Raw genomic sequence first — 23,894 nt, forward strand, 5'->3', positions numbered from 1 at the left:
CCCCAATAAGCTGCAGGTCTCACCACATGCATCAACAAACCTACAGGGTTAAGCGTCTGCACTCCTCTTTTACAGAATTTTACACCTATTGTACCAAACAGCACTTGAAACACAGACACATCAACTCCCTAATAAAGCAAACACAAAGGCATTTCCCTTATTAAAGACAAGATACACCATCACTTCATATACACTTATATGTGTAAGTAACTTCAATAAGTCTTCAAACATTATTGCACTTTAACTTTCATAATTTGACAATGCATTCAATGAAGCAATCTGCAGACTAGTTTTAACAGACAAATTAAAAACACTTTTAAGCAGACAAGCACGTCCTAAATTGTTTATTAGGTGAGAACTTTACAAACATTACGTGTGTTAGCGGTAGCGGTGGAGCTGGAGAGTGTTGCGCCTTCTCCACGCTGCCCGGCGAGAGCCACCAATAGTGTGGTGGAACTTGTGGCCCTTGCCCAGGCCGCGGCTCTTTCTGCCTGCAGACGTCAGCCCCCGCATCTCCCTGTGCTTATGCACTGGTTTGGTGATCCATTGGGTGTCAGGGTTTCTTCTGATAGCTTTATGGAATGGATCAATGAGGATAACCTCAAAGAATTTGTACGTAGAATCTTCACCAACCCAGTAGGAATTCAGGACCCTCAGGGCCCCACAGTGGCGGCCAGCACGCTCCTAGGACAGGAAACAAAGGCCCAAGGTCAGCCTTCCACACATCCCAGGAACAAATCAGTCAGCAAATTCACTAGACAAGTGACGAAGGCTTCTGACTTAAACTACTCAAATACTCAGCATCTCCCCATAGGCTGGGACCCCAAGCAGAAGGAAGACTTACTAGAAAATAACACAACATGCTTATTTGAAACCTTTCTTATTACCTTCTTGCCAATTAAGGTGTGAAATATTAATATCTAGCTAACCAAACTTAGTATTCTGGAACCCTGCACTTTTCTAGTACAAGAAGGGTTAGCAAACTTAAGAGAATTCTGAAGGCTACAAAGGTCTCTTGCATGGTCTTCTATGCCTTTTTAAAACAAAATACTTTTAGCTTATGGCGGGCAACAGGCCCATGTTGGCCAACCTCTTCAACAGAGCATAGCTTAATTTACTAGCCAAGAAAGACAATTCATAACCAGTAACACCTGGGGAGACTTCCTCTTTAAGATGTTTAATTGCCCTTTAAAAGTTTAGGCTCCACAGGTTCACATTAATTTGTATGACCTATGAGAGATTCCCAAATGAAAACTAAATTCTGGTAGCAACTCAACTAGATTGCATGTTTGTGCTTAGTCCTTGTCTTTGCAACTTTTTTGTGGCCCCATGAACTGCAGCCCACCAGGTTCCTCTGTCCATGGGATTTTTCACACAAGAATACTGGAGAGGGTTGCCATTTCATCCTCCAGGGGATCTTCCCCACCCAAGGATCAAACCTGTATCTCCTGCACTGCAGGCAGATTTGTTTACCACTTAAGCTGGGAGGAGGGTCAGGGGAGATGGGCGAGAAACCCTTTTCTGTATCATGTCAGAACCTAATTCCACCTATTCATTTATGTGTTAGAAAATGGGAATTCTATCATTACAAACCAAACTGGATGACACCTAACACAGTGTTATGTATTTCTCTTCCCCTTACAAAAGGCTTTATCTCCCCACGTGTCCAATTTTAATGTTGATGGAGAGTTGTCTTTACAAAAATACTGCATCTATAAAGATCTTGCACTTTTTTCCCTAAGTAGGTGTTGGAGAAGATTTACTGAGGTTATCAAGAATAAAACTCACCAAGCCACATTCCAAACGCAACAGGGCTCACCTAGGTACAAATGAACCACCGAACAGCGGCCCACATCCTTCTCCATCACCTCCAGGAGGTGACCAGCTCTCAGTCTCTTACCTCCGCAACCGACTGCAGGCTTCGAGCAAACTTGAGCTGGTTGACACCATGGTGGACAGGCTTGCCGTAGGTGGCACCCTTAGGAACTGGGCGTTTGCGGCCCCCGCGGCGCACACGGATCCGGTATATGACATAGCCTATATGAGTGGAGGGCACGGAGGCCGTGAGGGTGGCGGCCTCGGGGCGGGTTTCGCACGCCGCCCGCTCAGGCGCGTCCCCGGCCGCCGGACGGTCAGCGCCCCCCGCCCCGGGGCCCCTCACCTTGTTTGGCCTTGTAGCCCAGCCTGCGCGCCTTGTCGGGCCGGGTGGGGCGCGGGGCGCGGTGCAGCGCCGAGAGCTGGCGGTACTGCCAGCAGCGCACCCGCAGCAGGAAGCGCATCACGTCCGACTGCTTCTTCCTCCACAGCTCCTGGATGTACTTGTAGGCGCCCATGTCGGCTCACCCTGGGGACACGCGGGTGTCAGCACGCGCGGTGCGGGCAGCCGCCCGCCTCAGCGCCCGCCGACACAAGGCAGGCGCGGTGACGGCGCGGCGCGGGTCAAGACGCCTGCTCCTCCCAGCCCGCCGGCCTCGCCTTCGGACGCCCGAGGCCCGGCTTCCCGGACCTCAGCCCCCGCGCGTCCCTCTCCTCCGCGCCCCGGGCCCAGCTCGGGTCCGCGCCGCCATCACTGCATCCCCCCCAGCCCGCTCCGGGGGGCCGCCTTTCCGCGCCCGCGCTGCCCCGCGTCGCAATCGAACCCGCGCCGCGCAGGGGGCAGGAGAAACTCCCAGGACGCAGGGCCCCCAAGCCTGGATGGCCGACGTGAAGGGAGATCGGCGGCGGATGAAGCGGCGAATATCCTGACGCTGCCTACCTGATGGCTGCCGCCCGACGGAAAGGACTGAACCTTTCTCCCACAATCCCTTTGGCGCTCCGCCCCCCCACCCCCCACGACAGCAAGCCTCCTTCCGTTGGAAAGCGGCTGTGGCGCAGGGCCTCACGGGATATGTAGTTCCGGCAGCGAGCCCGGGTGGGCGGAGTTCGGCCAGGATTGGGCGCGACCTGCCTCAGGGTCCCGCCCCCTGCTGCTCGGAACGCGCGCCTCAGAGCCGGCGGCGACGGTCCGCGGCGAGGTTCGGGCAGCCGAGCATCTGCGGCGGAGAGGCAGGTTGGGGGCGGGGCTCCCGGGGCCGCGGCGCTCTCGGGCGGGTTTGCTGGGGGCTGCGGGCGCCCCCTCTCCCTGGACGGACGCGCGCACAGGCCGGGGGTCCTGCCGGGTGGGCCGCTGGAGGCGCGGGGGCTTCGCGGCGGCGGCTTCGCCCCTCCCGGAGCAGTTGGGGTCGCAGACCCCGCTCTGAGGGGTTTCCTCCAGATGGGGTTGCGGGGGCGCGGGGCGCGGACGGGGCTCGCCCGGGTGGCGCTTTTCCTGCGTGCAGGTTTGGCCCTGGGTTTGCTCCGTCAGAACCACGGGTTTGGGTTTTTTTTTTTTTTTTTTTTTAACCTATTTATATGCCACAATCTGGTCGGCAGGTGCGAGCGTTTTCGGGGGTGGGGGGAAGCCGAGAAAATGCAGACATTTTGTGTTGCGTTCTTCATTGACAGTTTATATACTGGCTTTTTTTTTTTTTTGCACCTCCAGAATATTTTCATTTTAGAGAAATGAAGTGGTTAAACTCTTTTACACATTCTGAGTTGAAATGGGGCGAAGGTGTAGGAGACTCCTTTGTCGTCTAAATTAACGGGTTTGGTTGGTCTCCAGCCCCGTTCCCGATCTTGCTTGTGTTCTTGCCTAGTTGCAGTGGTGCCCTTGAAAAAGTCCTGGCAGGGGCTTTGATTTATGAAGTGCCTCGTGTGCGCCCAGCTGCTGGGAAGGTGGCTGGGGTCGTGGCAAAGACTCGAGCTTCTTGGAATAGGGCAATCAACATACGTATATTGTGTTCTGTGGTAAGTGCTAAGGACAGATGTTGACGGGAGCGAAGCGTAGGGAGTATTGGGATGGGGGTAGAAATTTCGGCCGGAATCTTCAGGGTGACATTTGAGGAAAGACTTGAGCCCCGGGCCCTATCTCGGTCAGAGGGAGCAGTGCCAAAGCTGGCGAGTGCCTGCGTTAATAGAACAGCCGTGTGGCTGGAATCGAGCCACAGAGCAAACTAGCAAGCGACATCAAAGAGGTGGAGCTCCTTATGAGGACTGTGGGTTTGCAGACTTTCTGAGATTGGAAACCGCTGGAAGCGTTTGAGCAGAAGGGTGACTTCATGTGACCTACATTTTAAAAAGGATCGTTTGGGGGAATTCTCTGGCTCTGCAGTGCTTTCAATGCTATGGCCCGGGTTCAGTCCCTGACTGGGGGGAATTATTAGAAGATCCCACGAGCAAGCGCAGCCAAAAAAAAGATCATTTGAGGCTAAAAGGAAGAAGGGAAAAAGTGGCCAGTTAGGAAGTTGTATTCATTTTTCTATTGTTGCTGAAACAAATTACAGCAGCTTCACAGACTTAAAACGGTACCCATTTGTTGTCTTACAGGTCTGTAGGTCAGAAATCTCACTAGGCTAAAATCGGGTTGTCTCTTGGGCTGTGTTTTCTCTTAGAGGCTCTAGGGGAGAATCCATTTCCTTTCTTTTCCAGCTTCTAAAGGCCACCTGCATTCCTTGGCTCCTCACTTCTTCATTGGCAAAACCAGCATTGTAGCATCTTCAAATCTCTGTCTCTCTCTTTCTGACCCTCTTGTCCCTCCTTGTAAAGACACTTGTGATGACGCTGGGTCCACTCAGATAATCCGGGGTGAACTCCCCCTCTCAGGTTCTTAATGTAGTCACAATCTCAGAAGTCTTGTAACCTAGAAGTCCAGGTAAAGAACACTCACGGACTTGGGGAATGTGACACGGGCATCTTTGAGAGACCACGTGAGAGAAGATGGTGCCTTCATCTACTTCATTAGTGATGGAGGCTCTAACTGGTCCAGCCATGGATGTGTTCCAAAGGTTTACTGATCAGATGTGGGGTATGAGAAACATTAGTCAAGAACTACGGCAACCCACTCCAGTACTCTCGCCTGGAGAATCCCATGGACGGAGGAGCTTGGTGGGTTACAGTCCACGGGTCACAAAGAGTCGGACACGACTGAGCGACTTCACTTTCACTATTGATTGCAAAGTTGGAATCATCATTTGGAAAGAGGATTCTGGCAATGTGATTAATCACCGCTAATTTCTTAATTAGGTTTTGCAGTTTTGTTTCTTAATTTGCAGTGTCTCGTAGTAATTTTGCAAGATTTGGATTGGTATTTTCAATTGATTTTGAAATTTCTGAGGGCAGTGATCATTTCTGGTTTTGCACTCTGCTTTATCCCTAATGCTTGTCATTATGGTGTTAAGTGTTAGTGGCTCAGTCGTGTCCAACTCTTTGCAATCCCATGGACTGTAGCCCGCCAGGTTCCTCTGTCCATGGAATTTTCCAGACAAGAATACTGGAGTGGGTTGCCATTCCCTTCTCCAAAGGATCTTCCCAATCCAGGAATTATGGTAATCCCTAAGTAAATATTTACTGAATGAGTAGAAGAATGGTAAGCTGGAATGTGCTCATTGTATTTAGTATGTGTAATGTTTGCAAAACTCTTAAATATATATTTATGTAAGTAAAATTATTCATATATGGGTAAGTGGAAGTACTACACACAATCCATTATGTTTACATAAACCAATGCGCAGGAGTAGAAATTTTCCTCCTGCTATGCTTACATGATAAGATCCCTAACATCTCTTTATGAAGTCAGCAGTGTTGCAGTGTTAATATTTTTCTGGTTACATAAAAAAGTTGTATTTTACTTTAAAACTGGAATGATTTCCTTAGAACAGCAGTACTGACAATTTGGGGTTGTCAGCTGTCTCCGATGGCTCTTCAAAGAGAATACTGACAGGGCTCAGTGTTTTCAATAGGATGGATTAGATCACATTTTTATTCTCTAGCCATGTTATTGAAGCCTGGAAGGCAAACCAATATGTATTTAAGACTATCGGACTTTGTCTGTTAAGCACATTTTCTTAGTCATTTATTAATCCATCAGAGTATTAGGGGTGCATAGATCCCAGATTGAATTTTATTGTCCAGCAGTTTCTTAGGGTAGGGACCGTACAAGCATCCTTAGCTACCGCTTTTGGTGTTAACCTTGTGTTAACATGGTTTCTGGGTAAGTAGTTTCCGCGCTCGTAGCTTCAGTGTTAGAAGGAGCCTTGGAGGTCAGCTGTCTACTCTGGAGCCTTTCAGACTTTTCAAAACCGGGTTTTAGTAAGCGGCTGGGCCACCCTGTCTCTTCCTGTGACTCCCGGCCCATTTAGGGCGTTGAAGATGACCTCCTTTTATATTTGGAAGGAAATGGTGCATATTTATTATGTTTGGGAATTATGAAATATTATAATGCTTAGAGAACTAAGCTTTTAGTAATTTTTGTTTGTAAATATGAGTATATATAAATAAGTGTGAGAACAGGTTCCTTGTATGTCATGAGAGTCCCTGCCATCATCATGCATAGAAAATGGGGTGTTTTTGTGTGTATTTAATGTTATTCATTCAGAATCTTACCTTAGATGTTAATTTTTTTGAAGGATTCATACTTTTAAGAAATGAATTTTATAGAGGCATGGTTGACGTACAATATTATATGAGTTTCAGGTGTACAACAGTGATTTGCAGTTTTAAATTATATTCCATTTATAATTATTAGAAAATATTGGCTATATTTCCTATGCTGTACAATGTAGCCTTATAACTTATTTATTTTACACACAATAGTTTGTACCTCAGAATTCATGTTTTTTTATTTGATGATAAAGCAGGTCACTGATCTTCAGGTTTATGTATTATTATTGTTTTCCACGTGAAGACAGCTAAGAACCTGGACTATTTCAGGTATGTTTTAAGTAATCACACTCTCATCTTTGTTTTCTTTTTGGTGTAAGATATTTACCATGGTCTGTTCTGTTCTCTTTCTTTCCTTCTCTCCTTCCTAAAAAACCTTAAAATCCTTATCTAGTGTCTGAATTACCTCTTTTTCAGTTCCTTTTGCTGTTTGCCCTTGATGAAGTTTCCTCTGAGGTATTGAAATAACTCCTGCAATTTCTTATACACAAATACAAAATAATGCATATTTTTAACATACTTTATCTGCCAGTCACAAGTGATTAAAGTACAATTGTAGTATACCACTTTTAAAGCAGATAATTAAGACTACTTCCAAAGAGTCTCAGGAATATTTGATTTCTGGATTTCTCAGGAGTCTGTCGATTTCAGCATTTTCTCAGTTTTCTACAGTCCCTAGCACTCATACCCACCTCCCTTTCACAGAGTCTGTTGCTGTTAATCACTGGGCTTTTTTTTCTTCTAAAACAGCGGCTTCCCTCAACTGCAGTATGTACCTGCCCTTTTACAGCACTTGAATTGTGTGAAGGTTGGTATAGTCTGTGGCAATGGGGGACTTTTTGATTGGACAGTAGGGGAGAGGTGAGGACTGGTATTTACACATTCTGTGGGACTGTTTTGGAGGAAGGCAAGTAACAATAGAAAATAGTAGAAAAATCAGAATGTAGATTCCACCGGCAAACTTTTCTGACAACAGAAATAGTTTGTGCTGCCATCAATTTCTTGTTCTCTTCTCTCATAGGTGGCAACTTTCTTTAAATTTTAACTATTAATATTATTTTTTTAAATAATTCTCACTTGGCATGCAAATCCCATTTTAAAAAAATTTATTTGGCTGCACCAGCTCTTAGCTGCAGTATGTGGGATCTTTCGTTGTGGCATGCAGGTTCTAATTCCCTGACCAGGGATCGAACCCGGGGCTCCTGCATTGGGAGCACAGAGTCTTAGCCACTAGACCACCAGGGAAGTCCCAAATTTTAACTAATACTAAAAACCCTTTGAAAGAAAGATTCAGTAGTATAACTTACAGAAGACCACAATATGGAAAGAGGATAGAATCCTATGATAAAGGAAATGACATTAATCACAAATTCAGAAGTATCTGTAGAAAACTTTTAATATAGGCCATGGTCGCTGACATAGGTGTTACCATACCATAGATGATTAGTGTTACACCAAACCCTGCCCTTATAAAGACAGACTGAGAATTTTTCTGTTGCAAGTACTCTGAAACTGAAAAGAAAGTCCCCTAAGAGAAGTGGTTCTCCTGGAAGTAGGTGATAAATATTCTTGGGAAGATTTCTCAGAAAGATTGAGAGCATGCCACCTAAGAAATAATGGTTATATCACGTAAGTGATGATTATTTATCTACTGGTAAAATGTAGCATACCGCTCTGGAAATGAGTACTGTGTTATTACTGCACTATAATAATATTAGCTTTAAAATGTTCCATGTGGTTAGTGTTGTGGCTGATTTGGGTTATACATAGTTGTAGACTTTGACAATCTATGACAAAGGAAAGAATATATACAATGGAGGGGAAAAAAGTCTCTTCAGTAAGTGGTGCTGGGAAAACTGGACAGTTGCATATAATAGAGTGAAATTAAAACATTCCCTAACACAATATACAAAAATAAACTCTAAACAGATTAAAGATGCAAGATTGAAAACTATAAAACTCTTATAAAACGTAGAACACACATAGGCAGAACACTGACATAAATGTTAGCAATGTTTGTTTGAATCTGTTTCCTAAGGCAAAGGAAACAAACAAATGGAATCTGTTTAAACCTGAAAGATTCTGCTCAGCAAACAAAACCATTGACAAGATGAAAACAACGTACTGAATGGGAGAAACTATTTGCAAATAATATGACTGATAAGGGTTAATATCCAAAATATAACAGTTCATTATCAAAATACCCACACAATCCAATTTAAAAATGAGTGATGGATCTGAATAGACAGTTTTTCAAAGAAGACATACAGGTGGCCATCAGGCACATGAAAAGATGCTCAGCGTCATTCATCATCAGAGAAATGCAAATCAGAACCCCAGTGGGAGATCACCTCTCATCTGTCAGAATGGCTGTCATCGGGAGGTCTCCAAATAGCACGTGTTGGTGAGGAACTGGAGAAAAGAGGACCCTCCTACACTGCTGACGGGAGTGTAAATTGAGGCAGCCACTGTGGAGAACGACATGGCGGCGTCTCAGAGAACTAAAACAGAACTAGCATATGAGCCAGCATTGCCGCTCCTGGGTTCCCATCCTGAGAAAACAAAACCACGCGTTTGAAAAGACACACACCACAGTGTCCACTGCAGCGTTATTTACAACAGCCGAAACACAGAAGCAACCAAAGTGTTCATCCACAGGTGAGTGGATAAAGTCGACACAGTACACACACACAATGGAGTGTTACTCAGCCAGAAGAAAAGAATGGCGTTTTGCCATTTACCGCAACGTGGGTGGACCTGGAGGCTATAAGAGACAAGGACAAATACTGTATGTTACCACTTACAGGCGAAATTAAAAAACAGACTAGTGAGTATAACAGGAATGAACTCAGATCCAGACAACAAGCTAGTGGTTGCCATAGGGAGAAAGAAGGAGGGGGCAACGCAGGAGGAGGGGGTTAAGAGGAACAACTGTTACACAACTTACATAAATATAATCTAAAAGGGTATACTGTACAGTACAGGGAATATAGCCAGTCGTTCATAATAACTTGATGGAGTATAATCCATAAAAATTTCGAGTCACTCTGCACACTTGACACTACTGTTGGAAACCCGTTCCGCACCTTGTGCGTGCTCGGTTGTGTCTGACTCTGCAGCCCTGTGGACTGTAGCCTGCCAGGCTCTTTGCGTGGAATTTCCCAGGCAAGAATACCACAGAGGGATCTTCCGGACTCAGGGGTTGAACCCTCACCTCTTGTGTTTCCTACATTGTCAGGTGGATTCTTTACCACGAGTGCCACTTGGGAAGGCCCAAGGAAATCGGCTATACCTCAGTTTAAAAAAAATTAGACTTTGAGAAGGTAGAGAAGGCTGATGGAAAGTTCGTTTTCGCTTAGTGTTTTAGATCTTGGTTAAAAACAAGTGGTGTGCGACATGCACATACAGAATGATGTCCACGGGTCTCCCTTATCAGATGCTTATTTGAACACGTTTGTTGTTTTCTGCCTTGGAGTTGTGGCACCCTTTTTAAGTCAGAGTTGCCGCATGCTCCACACTTCTGATTTTGTTGTTATTTAGTCACTCAGTCATGTCCAACTCTTGTGACCCCATGGGCTCTATCCCTCTAGGTTTCTCTGTCCATGGGATTCCCAGGCAGGGATACCGGGGTAGGTTGCATTTCCTGCTCCAGGGATCTTCCCAACCCAGGGATCGAACCCACATCTCCTGCGGTGGCAGGTGGGTTCTTTACCACGGAGCCCCCGGGAAGCCCCTCCACACTTCTAGGTAAGGGAACTGGAGGACATGATGATTAAGGTTTGTGTTGGAAGGTGACAGAAGGCAATGTGGAATCTGAATTCTCTTGGCTGTTTTGTTGTAGTTAATGAGTCTTTTTTCCGTTTCTGCCTTGCCTTCTGGAAGATAAAAAAAAACCTTGAGGAAAATTCAATAAAATGTTTGTTACCTGATCTCTCTCTTCCTTGGATATGTGAGGAAGCAAAGAGGAATGAGTTTTCCTTTTCTTTCGGTTTAAAGTGCCTGAACAATTTTTCTAGCATGAAGAACCATGACTCAGAATTGTGACTACGACAGCCCCAAATCCAGTGTCTTACTCTCCTGAGAAAAGACTAACGTTGGCATTGATGGTGTTAATGCTTCTTATAAAAAATGACGTCCATTCTCTATCCACATTTTTAATGATGTCCATTCTCTATCCAAATTGTTATCTTCATGGCTCCTTAAAGTTTTACTTAAATGCTTGTTTCTCCAGGTAGACATTGATGAGCAGGCAGTCTTTCAAGGATTGGATTTATCTAGGATTCTGTTTGGATTGCTGTAGACTTAATTAATATTAAAATAGTCTTTAAGATGTCTCTCTTCTTTTTGAAAACAAGCGTGTTTATATGTGTATTCTTGCATTTCTCTAGGTTACCTCTGCAGGGATATATACTGAACCATAGCACTGATTGCTCTAAGGGAGCATGTGGGAACCAGGGAATGGGGTTTGGAGGAATAAACTTTATTCTGTATTTCTTTTTTATACTTGAAATACCCAGTATCCCCCTGTGTACATATTACTGATTACATTTAAACATAGAAAAAGGAAAGGATTTTTTTTTTTCTTTTAAAGATCTTCTCTTCTCTTCACAGCGATCTCTGAAGAGAAGATGGGGAAAGGCTGCAAGGTGGTGGTCTGTGGCTTGCTATCTGTGGGGAAGACAGCGATTTTGGAGCAGCTCCTTTATGGGAATCATACTATTGGTAAGATTTTTCTTCTCTAGTTTCTCTGTAGGCTCTGGGAACTGGCTGGGGTCTTTGGTTGGCCGCGCTGACCTAGAGATGGGTGAGGTGTCGTCTAAAGGGACCAGGAAGGTTGTAGAAGTCGACAGAGACTGAAGGGGGATGTAGGGGCAAGGAGAAAATGTTTTTATATTGTCGACATTCAAGAGTGCTCGCACTTACTCTGTTAAAACAGGAGTTATAACAGGCAAGACAGTGTTGTCTGTGGTTTCCAGTAGAGTATTTACATCATGAATAGCAGTCTTGGAGTCACCGACTCACTGACTTCAGGATACACTGATCCCTCATTCTCATTTCATACACGACTTTCCAATACCGCTGAATGGGTTTTAAGAATGGAAGAGACAGCTGTTTGCTGCAATATGACCTACTTTTGTGAATTGGATTATCTCATTCATCTATCCATTCATTGAGTTAAAAATTGTTCTGTATTTCCTCTGTGATCCAGGCTATGATGAGGCCTCTCTGGCTTTAAGGAGGTCACAGACACAGCTGAAGGAAATGAGGCTTCTCTTAGGTAGAATCATGGATCTTTGAAGTGTTTGTCAGTGGCAAGAACCCTGGAGCACTTTTCTATCTTATTTTTATTGACCATTTTGATGCGGTCTGATTCTCTTCTACCTTCTTCCCAAAATAATATTTAACAACTCTGGTTAACTCCACATTCGGTTTTTATCATGATGTGCCTGTGTCAGAAATTCCGAAAACCTTTTGATTTCCCCAAAACCATCACTCCTGTCATAAATGCTGCATTAACGGTTCTGAATTTTTTACCCTCAGATTCTAATTTGTACAAAAAACAAATTATGCCCAAGGGGGAAAAAAGAATCCCTTTATCCTGTCAAAACCCCCACAGCTTTTGTTTATGTAGGCTGTGTCTTACGACATTTCTATTACATTAGAAATTAAAACTGAGGAAAATTTTAAATGTACTACTTAGAGTAAGAACAATAAATTTATTACATGCTAAGGGAACACATTTTTATGAAAAATAATTATATTTTCAAAAGCAATTTAGTGAGATGATTGTGGATTTACATTTCTGAAAATCGAATGTCCAGCTTAGTAGGAAGCGGCTGGATTATCGTAACCGATTGTGTCTGCATTCAGCCTGCTGTTGTGTGCTGTTTTAGTTGAGATACATGAATAACATCTGGCCTCACACAAGTATGTGGTTGAAAAAGATAGGAGTATCTTAATAGCTTTGCAGATAGTTCAGGATTTGCTTTGGTATTTCACTAAAACTCGGTCATTGATGGTTATGCAGTGTGAACCCCGAAACCACATCAGTGAGCTTGTATTACATTAAAATCACATTGATCTGTCTTGCACATCAAATGGGTTTTTTACCCAAGCATAGTTTTTTATCATGAATGGGTCATTTGGAAAATACTGGTTAACCTAGATAAGCAGATCTTCCGAATAACATTTGTTAATGTCATCACCAATGTCATTGCCATTGGGAGGCTATCAAGTTTATGCCAATGGATAGAATTCTCCTTTTTGCTTGAAAGCTCACAAATCTTATCATTAACCACATATATTGTCAGTTATTTTCCTTGAAACGATAGATTCCATTTATTCATCTTTAAGAAAATGTCTGTCAGATACCCAAAAACCCATGGTTTTTTATGTGTCATTTAAAAACAAAAAAGCCTGGTTCAGCTTGCAACTCGGACACAAGAACTTTTCCTCCAGTCACCATTATTCATTAAGTGAAATACTTAATGCAGTCTTCCTATTAATCACATAGAATATTGAAAAGATAAAGAAACATACTCAAAGATTGGGATTTAATAAATTTGGTAATTTTTCCTGCTTTCTCAAGGACATTCTTAAATGAAATTGATTTTTTCTTTTTAGAGTGCAGTAGGAGGTGGTGAGGAATTCAGCCACTAACACAGTTGGTACCCCTGCCTGAATTTGTACTAAGCCAACTCTGGTTTTACCCACCGTTACTTTTGCATCACCAGCAAATGTCAACATAGTGCAGAAGGTGAACGCCTTAGTGTTGTTACGGAAGAAGCTTTGCCCATGTTGTTGTGTTTGGTTGCTCACTCGTGTCTGACCCTTGGCCCGTGTGGGTTCCCTGGAAGGAGGCCTCGGGGGGTCTCTGGCAGACCACACTTTGAGCTGCTGGCACCTGTGGGTGTTCTCAGCTGAGCAGCGTCATGCACTGTCTTCTTTCTTCTTTTTCTGTTTATGGAGGCTAACATTTGCCCTGTTTATCATTTCTTTAGTTTGTTTACATCTTTCCCTAACTCTTATGCATGTCCTGATGTTTCTGTTTCCTTTGAGGTCTGCTGTGTCAGATAACCCCCCACCACACACGCACACACACACGCACGCTCTTTGGTGAGACCTTCTGGGACCTGGCATCCTCTGGGCTTGTTGCACAGCTCTCACCGCAGGACTTCCCTTGGCTTCTTTCTTCTCTCTGGGTTTCAGTTCCGGTTTCTAGACCTGTTGTCATGTTTTGTTTACGCCCTTCTTCTGCTGGAGCACATCTTCCAGTCCTTTCTTTGGGTGAAGAATGTTTCACGATGAAATGGGGCCCTGGGCGATGACAGCCTCAGATGGCCCTCTGTGCCTGGGCACAGTTGCGACCCTGGGGCTTCCGAGTAAAGCTGTTTACTGTTGTCCCTGTGACTCTCTGTGCTGGAGATGAGGCTTCAATCCCTGGGTTGGGACGATCGCCTGGAGAAGGAAATGGCAGCCCACTCCAGTACTCTGGCCTGGAGGATCCCATAGACAGAGGAGCCTGGCGGGCTACAGTCCATGGGGTCGCAGAGTCGCACACGACCGAGCGCATACACGCTGAGGTGGTTTTCCGAATCTAACGTCTTCCTGTGATCACATGCTGTCTTTTAAATGCTTTGGCCACACCGCATGGCGTGTGGGGTCTTAGTTCCTGACCAGGGATGGAACCCTCGCCCCCTGCGTTGCACGCGCCGAGTCTTAAGCCACGGGACCTCCATGGAAGTCCCAGAACTCTCTTTTTGGATGCTGGATCTTCTGGCCTAACCCCCTGGTGTTAGTTTCTCCTCTCCTGTTTTCTGTCTCGGTGTTTGGTTGTACTTTATGGGGATTTTCCTCATCTTTACGTTTTGGCCCTTATATTCAGTTTTTACTTCTTCGTATCCTGTTCTTATTTCATGAATGCACCATCTTATCTCTCTAAGTGTGGTATTTGGTAGTTTTTGGTTTGTTTTCTTCTGTTTGCACAGTCTCTTTCTTTCCAGGCGCTCTTTCCTGCTTTTTGGTCTCTTTCTCAGGAGTCTGGTAACCCTTGGTTGTCTGCTTAGTAATTAACAATGGCGAACTGAAAAGCTAATTTAAAGCTCTGAGCACGTGGGTAGGATTCGTGACTTTGCTTCATTATAAGGTGACCTGGGTGGGGCATTTGTTATTAATAGTTAACCCTAGAGGTTAGCATAGTTAGGGTTTTTAACTTTTTCGGTGGTCAGATTCCCCAGATCCCTCTGCCTAGAGGGTGCAGAGCTGGCCCCACAGTGTGGGAGCAGGCCACGGACTTGCCTGTTTTCACTCTGCCCTGTTTCCATCCCAGCAGCCTCTGTTTTGTGCTTTCCAGGAGGGCAGCTTAGTCTCCCGCTGGGATGGGGCAGCATGGAGGGGGAGAGGTGATCGGAGAGCTGGTGAGGAGTCTGACTTCACACGCTTTATAGGGTGACAAAATCTCAGAAAGTCTAAGCCTAATGGGAGGAAGGGAACCAGACTGGCTTTTGGTGGATAAAACATCCAACATGACCAAAGTCTTGGTAGTTTTTGTTTTAAAATTTTTTTGTAATCGAAGCCCTGCCACGTTTGTGTCTTCATGGACTTCCTATCACACTAGTCATTGAAATTCAGAGTGTTCATCTTCTCATCTTAACCTCCTTGTCAGCAAACTGTTGTTGAATACTTGCCGTGTACACCAAATGGGTGTTTCTCTCAAGGAAGTTACGGACGAGTTGCAGAGACAGAACGCACCCAGATGGAGCAGAGTAAGATGCCCGTTTCAAGGCTCATCATTCCCAGGAGCAGGGGGTTGAAATCGGGGCACAGGCGTGAGCTCACTCACTCATTCATTCCACTCGATGATCTCTGAGGACTTTGTACATCCGTAAGTCAGTTTGTTGGTCCTCAGAACTAGAGAGAGATTAACCACAGTCCTGGCTCTCGAGGAGTTTACCCTCCAGTTTCAGAGGGGACAGATATGAAAAGATGGACGGGTGAAATGGTCTTACATGTGCAAGACACAGGAAGCACAGGATGGAGAATAGAGGATAATCCAAAGAAAACCTACAGAGCTGACATTTCAGCAGAGTCTGGAGAGGATGAGGGGTTGACCAGGTGTTTCTTGAGCTGTTGGCAGTGGTTCAGGAGAAGGGCGCAAGCCAGGGGAGTGGGAGCAGGCGGTGGATTGAGCAGAGCTCGTAGCAGCTGAGGGGCTGATTTGGGACCGTATTCACCCATACGTCCATCCATGTTCACCAGGCTTCCCTGGTGGCTCAGTCGGTAGAGTCTGCCTGCAATGTGGGTGACCTGGGTTTGATCCCTGGGTTGGGAAGATCCACTGGAGAAGGAAATGGCAACCCACTCCAGTATTCTTGCCTGGAGGATCCCATGGACAGAGGAGCCTGGTGGGCTACAGTTCATGGGGTCACAGAGAGTCGGACACGACTGAGCGACTAACTTTCACCCATACTTGCTTCATTCAGAGAGAACACTCAGGACTGAGCAGATGGATGGCGATCACGGGACAAAGCGGGGAGGAGCGACAGGTGTGGGCGGGAGGGTAACAAGTCTTGTCGGTGCGAAGGACATGCAAGACGTCACACAAAAGTGCACAGTAGGTACCTGGGAATTAAGGCCTGGTGCTTAGACCCAGACTGGACATGTGCATTTTTGAGTCCTTTAAACAGACCCTGGAAATGGTGGACATTGTACAGAGAAAAATCAAGATTACCCAAGTCCTGTCCTTGACTATGATGAAGAAGAAAACAGGGCCACTTAGTTGTTGAAACTACTTTAAAAATCAGACTTTAATTACCATTTTAGACATTAAGTTCTCTGACTCTTGTAAGTTACTTTTTAAAAATAATAGTAAATCTCATTGCCCAATTTTTATCTGTTATTCCTATATGGAGATATATATTTTATAGATATATATATCTTTTTATCTTTTATTCTTAAATATTCCTATATGGAAGAAAGAATCTTAACTACTTTTCAATTTAAATAAGTTAGTAAGTGGAAATAGGATTCTTGGGTATAGTAAATAAGGAACCTAGAAAGCCAACTTGTACACGATGACAAAATACTCAAAAATTGGTGGAGTTGTCCAAAAACGAATAGCTTTTTCAAAAAATGGAGATAAAGCTGACATAACATTATTCATTTCAGATGAATGACGTAATGCCTTGATACTGGTATATACAAAAGTAGTTTCTGGGGACTTGCTGGTGGTCCAGTGGTTGCGGCTCCGCCTTCTGGTGCAGGGGCTGCGAGTTCAGTCCCTGGCCGGGGAGCTGAGATCTTGCACGCCAGGCAGCCAAACAGCAGAGGCAGCGTGGTAACAGGTGCAGTAAAGGCTTAAAAGAGAATGACTGGCCTCTCGCCCAGGACTGGGGGACTGCGAGACGCTGGAGGACGTGTACATGGCGTCAGTGGAGACGGACCGAGGCGTCAAGGAGCAGCTGCACCTCTACGACACCCGAGGCCTGCAGGAAGGCGTGGAGCTGCCCAAGCACTACTTCTCATTTGCCGATGGCTTTGTTCTTGTGTACAGCGTGAACAACCTGGAATCCTTTCAAAGAGTGGAGCTTCTGAAGAAAGAAATTGATAAGTTCAAAGATAAAAAAGAGGTAAGTGGGTTGTTAAAAAAAAAAAAGCCAACTCTGAATTCTGTTTAAATTGTAGCATGGACTTCCGGGCAATTAAAATGTTTTAAAAGCATTCAGTTGTATTCATAATATCTGTAGTCGTCATGACTTTTTTTTCCTAGCCCAGGAAATACAGGACTGACTGGGTTCAACCAGGACCAGAGCTTGACTCTCTGCCTTTGCTTGTTTACATGTAAAGTTGAACTTTAATGACTCCATATCTCACATACATAGTTCATTTCATATCATTTGGGACCACTGTTTCCTAGGACTTTTTATTTTTTTATTGTCTTCTTGGATACATAGGATTGTCTTCAGCCTTAAAAAGAAAAAAAAAAAGGAAAGAAATGGAAAAAAATGAATAATTACTGGGTTCTATTGATGTACCCCTTGAAAATAAGATTCTTACTACAGACTGTGAAGCCCTTGATGATCTGGCCCGTGTCTGTTCCTCTGTCCTGGTACCCCAGGGCCGCTCCAGGGGTCTGCTTTCTGCACACTTTGTCAGCAGGATGGTTCTGTTCCCTTGGCAGTCCTCCTCAGCCACTGGCTCCCCGCCTGGAGCTCTCTTGTTGCAGGCTTTTCTCCAGGTCAAGACCACCTTCTCAGTGCCTCGGGAACCGTGTCATGAACCTGTTAACATCACCGGATGGTCTTAACCTAATTCTCATATATTTTTTCATGTCAAACTTTTAATTTTGAGATGATTGTAGATTCACATGCAATTTTAAGAAACAGCAGAGATCCCTCACCAGCTTCCCCCAATGCTGGTAACACCCTCCAAAACTATTGTAGTCCCTGCTGGCTCGGTGGTCAAGAATCTGCCTGAAATGGCAGGAGACACGGGTTTGATCCCCGAGTCGGGAAGATCCCCTGAAGAAGGAAATGGTAACCCACTCCAGTATTCTCATCTGGATAATTCCATGGACATCCTGGTGGGCTGCAAATAACGGGGTCACAGGGAGTCAGATACGACTTAGGGACTAAACGACAGCAGCAGCATCGTAGATAACACAGCTGAGACACTGATGCTGATACAGCTGGGGGGCTTCCCAGCACTGCAGGGGGTCCCTCAGGAGAAGGAAACAGCAGCCCACTCCAGTGTTCTTGCCTAGAGAATCCCAGGGACAGAGGAGCCTGGTGGGCTGCCATCTGTGGGGTCACACAGAGTTGGACACGACTGACGCAACTTACCATGCATGCATGCATTGGAGAAGGGATGGCACCCCACTCCAGTACCCTTGCCTGGAGAGTCCCATGGTCAGAGGAGCCAGGTGGGCTGCAGTCCACGGGGTCGCTGAGGGTTGGACACGACTGAGCGACTTCACTTCCACTTTTCACTTTCGTGCATTGGAGAAGCAAATGGCAACCCACTCCAGTGTTCTTGCCTGGAGAATCCCAGGGATGGGGGAGCCTGGTGGGCTGCCATCTATGGGGTCGCACAGTCGGAGATGGCGGAAGTGACCTAACAGCAGCAGCAGCTGGACCTCTTATGTCCACAGGCATTCCCCACCCAGCCCTCCCTCCTTAGTCACTGACTCACCTGTGCTCCATTTCAGTAACCTTGTCATTTCAAGAGCGCTGACGTAGGTGGAGCTGTGGTTGGTAACAAACTGCTGTGCGGCAGGACCTTATTTCTCCGATCTGTGCATGAAGGCTGACCCCTTCTATCTGCTGACCCCGCCCCCCACCCCGCTCCTTCCCCAGTCGTCTCCCCTCGACAGCCGCAGGTCTGTTCGAGAGTCTGCTTCTGTGTCAGGTCATGTGTCATATTTTAGATTTCACATGTAAATGATTTCCTGTGGTATTTGTCTTCTTCAGACTTCAGTTATGACAATCTCTAGGGCTATCCATGTTGCTGCAGACGGCATTATTTTGCCCTTTTTATTCATTCATTCCTGCCCGTGCTGGGTCTTGCTACCGCAGGGGCTTGCTGTAGTTGCAGCGAGCCGGGCCGTTCTGTAGTTGCGGCGCGCGGCCCTCTCCCTGCGCTTCTCCTCCTGCGGAGCCGGCTCTGGGGCGCGCGGGCATAGCTGCTCTGTGGCGGGTGGAACGCGTGTCTCCCGCGCTGGCAGGCGGACTGTACCGCCGAGCCGCCAGGGAAACCCATCTACAGACTTTCAGTGACAGCCCTTCTGCTCTGGCCGAGGTGGTAGCTCCGTGTAGGCGAGTTTGGACCGCAGACGTTTCCCGGGCTGTGGGCCGGCACTGTTCTGGTGAGGGGCCGGGGACACGGGAGACATGAAACAGTCTGCTCCCACAGAGCTGCTGGCGGGAGGCGGGAGGCCACGCGGGAAGGCCTCCCTCCTGCGGAGACTGCTCGCCGAGACCCGGGACGTGAGGGGCGCCTGGCCGGCCTCCGGAGGGGCTGCTTCGTGGGGCGGGGATTGGGGGGGTGCCGGCTGAGGCCCCCCCGGGGGGGGGGTGCCTGTCACGCTGGGGGCGGGCGGGCGGGAGGGGAGGGTGGCGGCAAAGAGAGGGCAGGGTGTAGCCTGGGTTAGATGACTTATTTTCATGTTTTTAAGAAAATGAATGTTTGCACATGGTTCATAAATAAAAAGGACTCCAGTGAACTCTGGTTCCCACCCATCCTCAGCCATCCATTTCTGGTACCCAAGTGTGTTTTTTTCAATATTTTCCCACCTTCCTCGTCGAGGGGCACCCTTGCAGGGTTTCCTCATATAAATACAAGCAAATAGAAAGGTACATATTTTTTTCTTATTCTTCTGTTATACCTGAGGTGGCTTATCGTTCTACACCTTGTATTTTTCACGTAATACATCTTGGAGTCCTTTCCCTAGGAGTACTCAGGATTCCTTTTTTTTTTTTTTAAGTTTGCCTCGTATTCATTGTATGACTATAGATGTATCATATGTAATTAGCCTCCGGTTGATGGGACACGGGTCATGTGGTATTATGAACCATGCTACAGTGAATAATCTTAGACTTTTATTGTTTTGTACATACATTTTAGCCGATAGTTGAAGATCCACCAGCACAAGTTAGGATCTCGAGTCGAGGGTAAAGACGGTGCGGAGCTGCCCTCTGTAGGAATACAGTGAGAGCGCCTGTTCTGCAGCCTTGACAACCCTGGGCTTAAATGTCTGGATTTCGTGACTCTTCTAGGTGAAGGGTGTTTTTGTAGCTTCATTTTTGCTTCATGTGAAGGAAGCTGAACCTCCTTTTGACTTAGTTTTAAACTGATTGCTCTATGCTGACTCTGACCGTGGGGGACAAGGTGCAAAGCCGTGTTTTAGTGCAATAGCTCGCTCTCAAGCACACTGACCTTTAGTGGTTAGCACTGAGAAGACCGCGGCTGAGGAGTCTGCACAGGAAGTGGCCTCTGAAGCAGGAGGAAGACAGGGATGAGGGCAAAGAGACCGGAAGGCAAGTGAAGTCGGCGCTTTAAAAAGGAGGGGAGTGACCAGGCTCTGTCAGATGCTGAAGGCAGATCAACAAAGCCGAGAAGTAGTGTTTAAACGCGGAGCACTTCAAAGTCTGCTGGACTGGCTGAGGGGGCTGAGCACAGCAAACACAGCTCTTCAAGAGCCTGGAGTCAGAGGATAAATGTTCTGTCCCATAGAGGGGACAGGGCTTCCCAGGGGCACAGTGGTCAAGAACCCGCCTGCCAGTGCAGGAGACACAGGAGACCCGGGTTCGATCCCTGGGTGGGGAAGATGCCCTGGCGAAGGACATGGCAGCCCACTCCAGTATTCTTGCCTGAGAACACCATGGACAGAGGAGCCTGGCAGGCTGCAGTCCGCAGGGGCGCACAGAGTCAGGACTGAAACGACTTGGCACCCAGCACAAAGCGGGACGGGAGCTGGAGAAGGATGTTGAGAAGGTTTGTTTCTCAGATGAGACAGTTGTTTGTGTGCAGGATGGCTCAGTGGAGAGGTGCAGGAGCGAGGGGATGGTTGGTGGAGCGACACCCGATCCTAGAGGGTGGACGTGGGCTTAGAGGATGCGGAGGGCGGTTAGGTGCGGTGGTGGAAGTACACAGAAGTTCCCTTCCCGTTGCTTCTGTCTTCTTGCTGCAAGCATGCCGGCGGGTCATCCACAGGCTGAACGCATCCCGACGGGCGGCGCGTGGGGTGACCAGGGGCCGCTCGGCGATAAGCGGCGGGGACGGATCGGGGAAGGACGCGGGCGGGGAGGGCGCGGAGCCGAGGGGACCGCCTCCCCCGCCGCTGGCACCACAGGGCAGGGCCTGTCCCATTGGCCGCAGGGCAGGCCTCTGTGCAGACGCCGGCCGCGGGGACGTCTGCGGGCAAAGCGCGCTGCCTCTGCTGTCCTGTCGGGAAGAGCAGACGACAAGGATAGGCGCAGGTGAAGCTGGGGGGCGGGGAGCGCGCCGGGAGGGCGGCTCCTGCTGAGAGGCAGGCGTTACAGACCAGCCAGGAAGACCGGGCTCCGGGCGCTGCTCCGTCCCGGCTGGACAGCCTCTGACGGTGGGACGGGCCGGGCCGCCCAGGGCTCTGAGCTGTGCCCCCGCCGCCTCCCCACCTCCGGCTTGAGTCAGCTTGGCAGGCGCCTCAATACCCGGATGCCATTTCCTCCCCCGGGCTTTGGCTGCCCTGTGACTGCTGCCTGCGTCGCCCAGCGTAGCGAGTGTTCGCTCTGAGAGAAGGCTCGCTCGCCCTGCCTTTAACGCACAATGTTCCCGTTGGGGCACGCGCTCAGCAGGGATTTCAGTGCCTGCCTCAGGCACTTTGCTGTGATTTGGATGAACGTGAGTGGAGAGTCAGCTCCCCCGAGTGCAGACCTCCCCTGGTCGGGGCGCCCTGTTGTGTTTTCAAGGACATCTCGCAGATTTCCCAGACAGCAGGTAAGAGCTAAACTGAGACGCAGGCACGCTTGTCAGACCGTTATCTGTACCCCAGGCATTGATTTCCCGTCTCCCTTCCATTCACACCCCAGGCATTTCACAGGTTACAGCATTCCTTTTTTTTTAACAAAATGCACAGAGGCGGCAGTGAGGTGCTGCCCCGCCTTCTTACCACGCAGGTCACGTACAGTCTTCCTTCTCCGTTTGGTCTAGGAGCTCCTAAGTGTGACCTCTCCCTCCGTCCCTCCTCCAGGTGGCGATCGTTGTTCTAGGGAACAAGATCGACCTTTCGGAACAGAGACAGGTGGACGCCGAGGTGGCACAGCAGTGGGCCAGGAGCGAGAAGGTGCGCCTGTGGGAGGTGACGGTCACTGACCGCAAGACCCTCATCGAGCCCTTCACCCTGCTGGCCAGCAAGCTCTCGCAGCCCCAGAGCAAATCCAGCTTCCCTCTGCCCGGCAGGAAGAACAAAGGGAACTCGAGCTCGGAGAACTAGGACTCGAAGCGCGCCGGCGTCCTTCAGTCGGGACTGCCTCTAGGTACCCGTGACCGTGTTCAAGCCAGGCCGTTTGTCTGCCTTGGTCCTTAGGAAGCCTCTGATGCGCTTTCAGTTATCATCAAGTTACTTGGGCTAAGTTGTATTGCCTGATTTGAAATCATGTATTTGCACCCTCATTGTTTGAAACTTGTCCCTGAATCGAGCACCTGTGCCATTTACATCACGTTGTACTTGAATAAAGCTTGGCTGTACGCAGAGGACCCGAGTAGCTCTGCTCACCTTTAACTTTTCTCAGAAGCGGTCATCCTGGGTCACTTTATGCAGACTTCTAATCGTCTCATGTCTAGGGTTCTAAAATGACACCTCACATGTGTCCAGATTGGATCACAAACAGTAAACAATTGGAGTACTGAGTTAAGCTAAACTTCATCTGGTGGAGATCTTGCTGAACAGAATAAAATGCATGATTTAACTTTGTTGAAATTTAGCATGAATTGAGTAGGTGGTGTAAATACGTTCCAATTGCTTCTTCCTTCTTTAGGAAGCTGCTGAACACTAGTAAAGCTTCCGCCGTGAACAAGTCAGTTACCATATAACTACTTGAAAAGTAAGCAGCAAGCCACTCAAGTCGTTTCAACCATCGAAGCAGTTAAGTATTGGTTTTAAATGTGAGGTACGTGGTCCAACAACAAACTAATGATTTAAAAGGTCCAGTAAACAGCAGTTACCTGGGGTACTTTTAAGATGGTGAAGCTCAGTGAATTTAAACTCAGTTGGCTGTTAAGTGACTGGAAGGCAAGAACTACAGCATGTAAGATACAAAACTTATGTGATGGCAGCTCTGGCCGATTTATAATTACAATTTCTCATTACTTATTTTTGGTTAAAGAACTATCACTCAGATGGTTAAATCATTCCCTGCCTTCTCTTATAGTTACTGAGTGTTGAACCTCTATTTTTTTTTTCTTCCTCCCAAACACAGATAAATACTTTTACAATTATTTAAAGCTCAGACGGTAAAGAATCCGCCTGTAATGTGGCAGACCTGGGTTCAACCCCTGGATTGGGAAGATCCCCTGGAGACTGGAAAGGCTACTCACTGCAGTATTATTCTTGCCTGGAGAATCCCACGGACAGAGCTGCCTGGTGGGGTACAGCCCATGGGTCACAGAGAATCAAACTGAGCGACTAAGCACAGCACACAGCATTTACAAGGAATATATTGGGGGGGGGGGCTTCCCTGGTGGTCCAGTGGTTAAGATTCCGCGCTCCCCCATGCAGGGGGCACAGGTTCAAGTTCGGGAACTAAGATCCCTCATGCCACAGTGTGGCAGAGAAACCCACAAAAAACCATCCTGCAGTCTGCTCCTCTGCTGAACTCAGCTTGGCTCTGTTAGTGTGCAGC

General features: G+C 47.2%; 2 protein-coding genes across 9 annotated transcripts; one reads left to right on the forward strand and one right to left on the reverse strand.

Moving 5' to 3' along the window:
* Positions 1-321: 321 nt before the first annotated feature.
* Positions 322-2,843, reverse strand: RPL15 (ribosomal protein L15). Its single transcript, XM_027529910.1, has 4 exons — positions 2,756-2,843; positions 2,162-2,344; positions 1,901-2,037; positions 322-684 (listed from the first exon to the last, which is right to left on the reverse strand). The coding sequence occupies exons 2-4, from the start codon at positions 2,331-2,333 to the stop codon at positions 379-381; spliced, it is 615 nt and encodes a 204-aa protein (XP_027385711.1). The 5' UTR covers positions 2,334-2,344; positions 2,756-2,843; the 3' UTR covers positions 322-378.
* Positions 2,844-2,942: 99 nt separating this feature from the next.
* NKIRAS1 (NFKB inhibitor interacting Ras like 1) lies at positions 2,943-22,913 on the forward strand. Of its 8 annotated transcripts, XM_027529902.1 has the most exons (7): positions 6,727-6,786; positions 6,934-6,972; positions 7,267-7,324; positions 8,555-9,174; positions 11,128-11,238; positions 16,903-17,144; positions 22,244-22,913. In XM_027529902.1, exons 4-7 carry the CDS (start codon positions 9,036-9,038, stop codon positions 22,484-22,486), a joined length of 735 nt encoding a protein of 244 aa, XP_027385703.1. In that variant the 5' UTR covers positions 6,727-6,786; positions 6,934-6,972; positions 7,267-7,324; positions 8,555-9,035; the 3' UTR covers positions 22,487-22,913. The 8 variants fall into 8 exon arrangements, with proteins under 8 accessions (XP_027385707.1, XP_027385710.1, XP_027385709.1 ...); XM_027529908.1 differs by lacking the exons at positions 6,934-6,972; positions 8,555-9,174 and adding an exon at positions 3,024-3,045 and having other exon boundaries at positions 6,714-6,786; XM_027529907.1 differs by lacking the exon at positions 8,555-9,174 and having other exon boundaries at positions 6,716-6,786.
* Positions 22,914-23,894: the final 981 nt, after the last annotated feature.

The sequence above is a fragment of the Bos indicus x Bos taurus genome, chromosome 27 (assembly GCF_003369695.1).
Source record: "Bos indicus x Bos taurus breed Angus x Brahman F1 hybrid chromosome 27, Bos_hybrid_MaternalHap_v2.0, whole genome shotgun sequence".
Classification (NCBI taxonomy): Eukaryota; Metazoa; Chordata; class Mammalia; order Artiodactyla; family Bovidae; genus Bos; species Bos indicus x Bos taurus.

Excerpts from the sequence above, each read along its gene's own strand:
- RPL15 (XM_027529910.1), bottom strand. The coding sequence starts at position 2,333 with ATGGGCGCCTACAAGTACATCCAGGAGCTGTGGAGGAAGAAGCAGTCG. Across the intron at positions 2,038-2,161 it reads GGGCTACAAGGCCAAACAAG|GCTATGTCATATACCGGATC; the intron begins GTGAGGGGCCCC and ends CCACTCATATAG. Across the intron at positions 685-1,900 it reads GCCTGCAGTCGGTTGCGGAG|GAGCGTGCTGGCCGCCACTG; the intron begins GTAAGAGACTGA and ends TTCCTGTCCTAG.
- NKIRAS1 (XM_027529902.1), top strand. The coding sequence starts at position 9,036 with ATGAGCCAGCATTGCCGCTCCTGGGTTCCCATCCTGAGAAAACAAAAC. Across the intron at positions 11,239-16,902 it reads TTATGGGAATCATACTATTG|GACTGGGGGACTGCGAGACG; the intron begins GTAAGATTTTTC and ends CCTCTCGCCCAG. Across the intron at positions 17,145-22,243 it reads AGTTCAAAGATAAAAAAGAG|GTGGCGATCGTTGTTCTAGG; the intron begins GTAAGTGGGTTG and ends TCCCTCCTCCAG.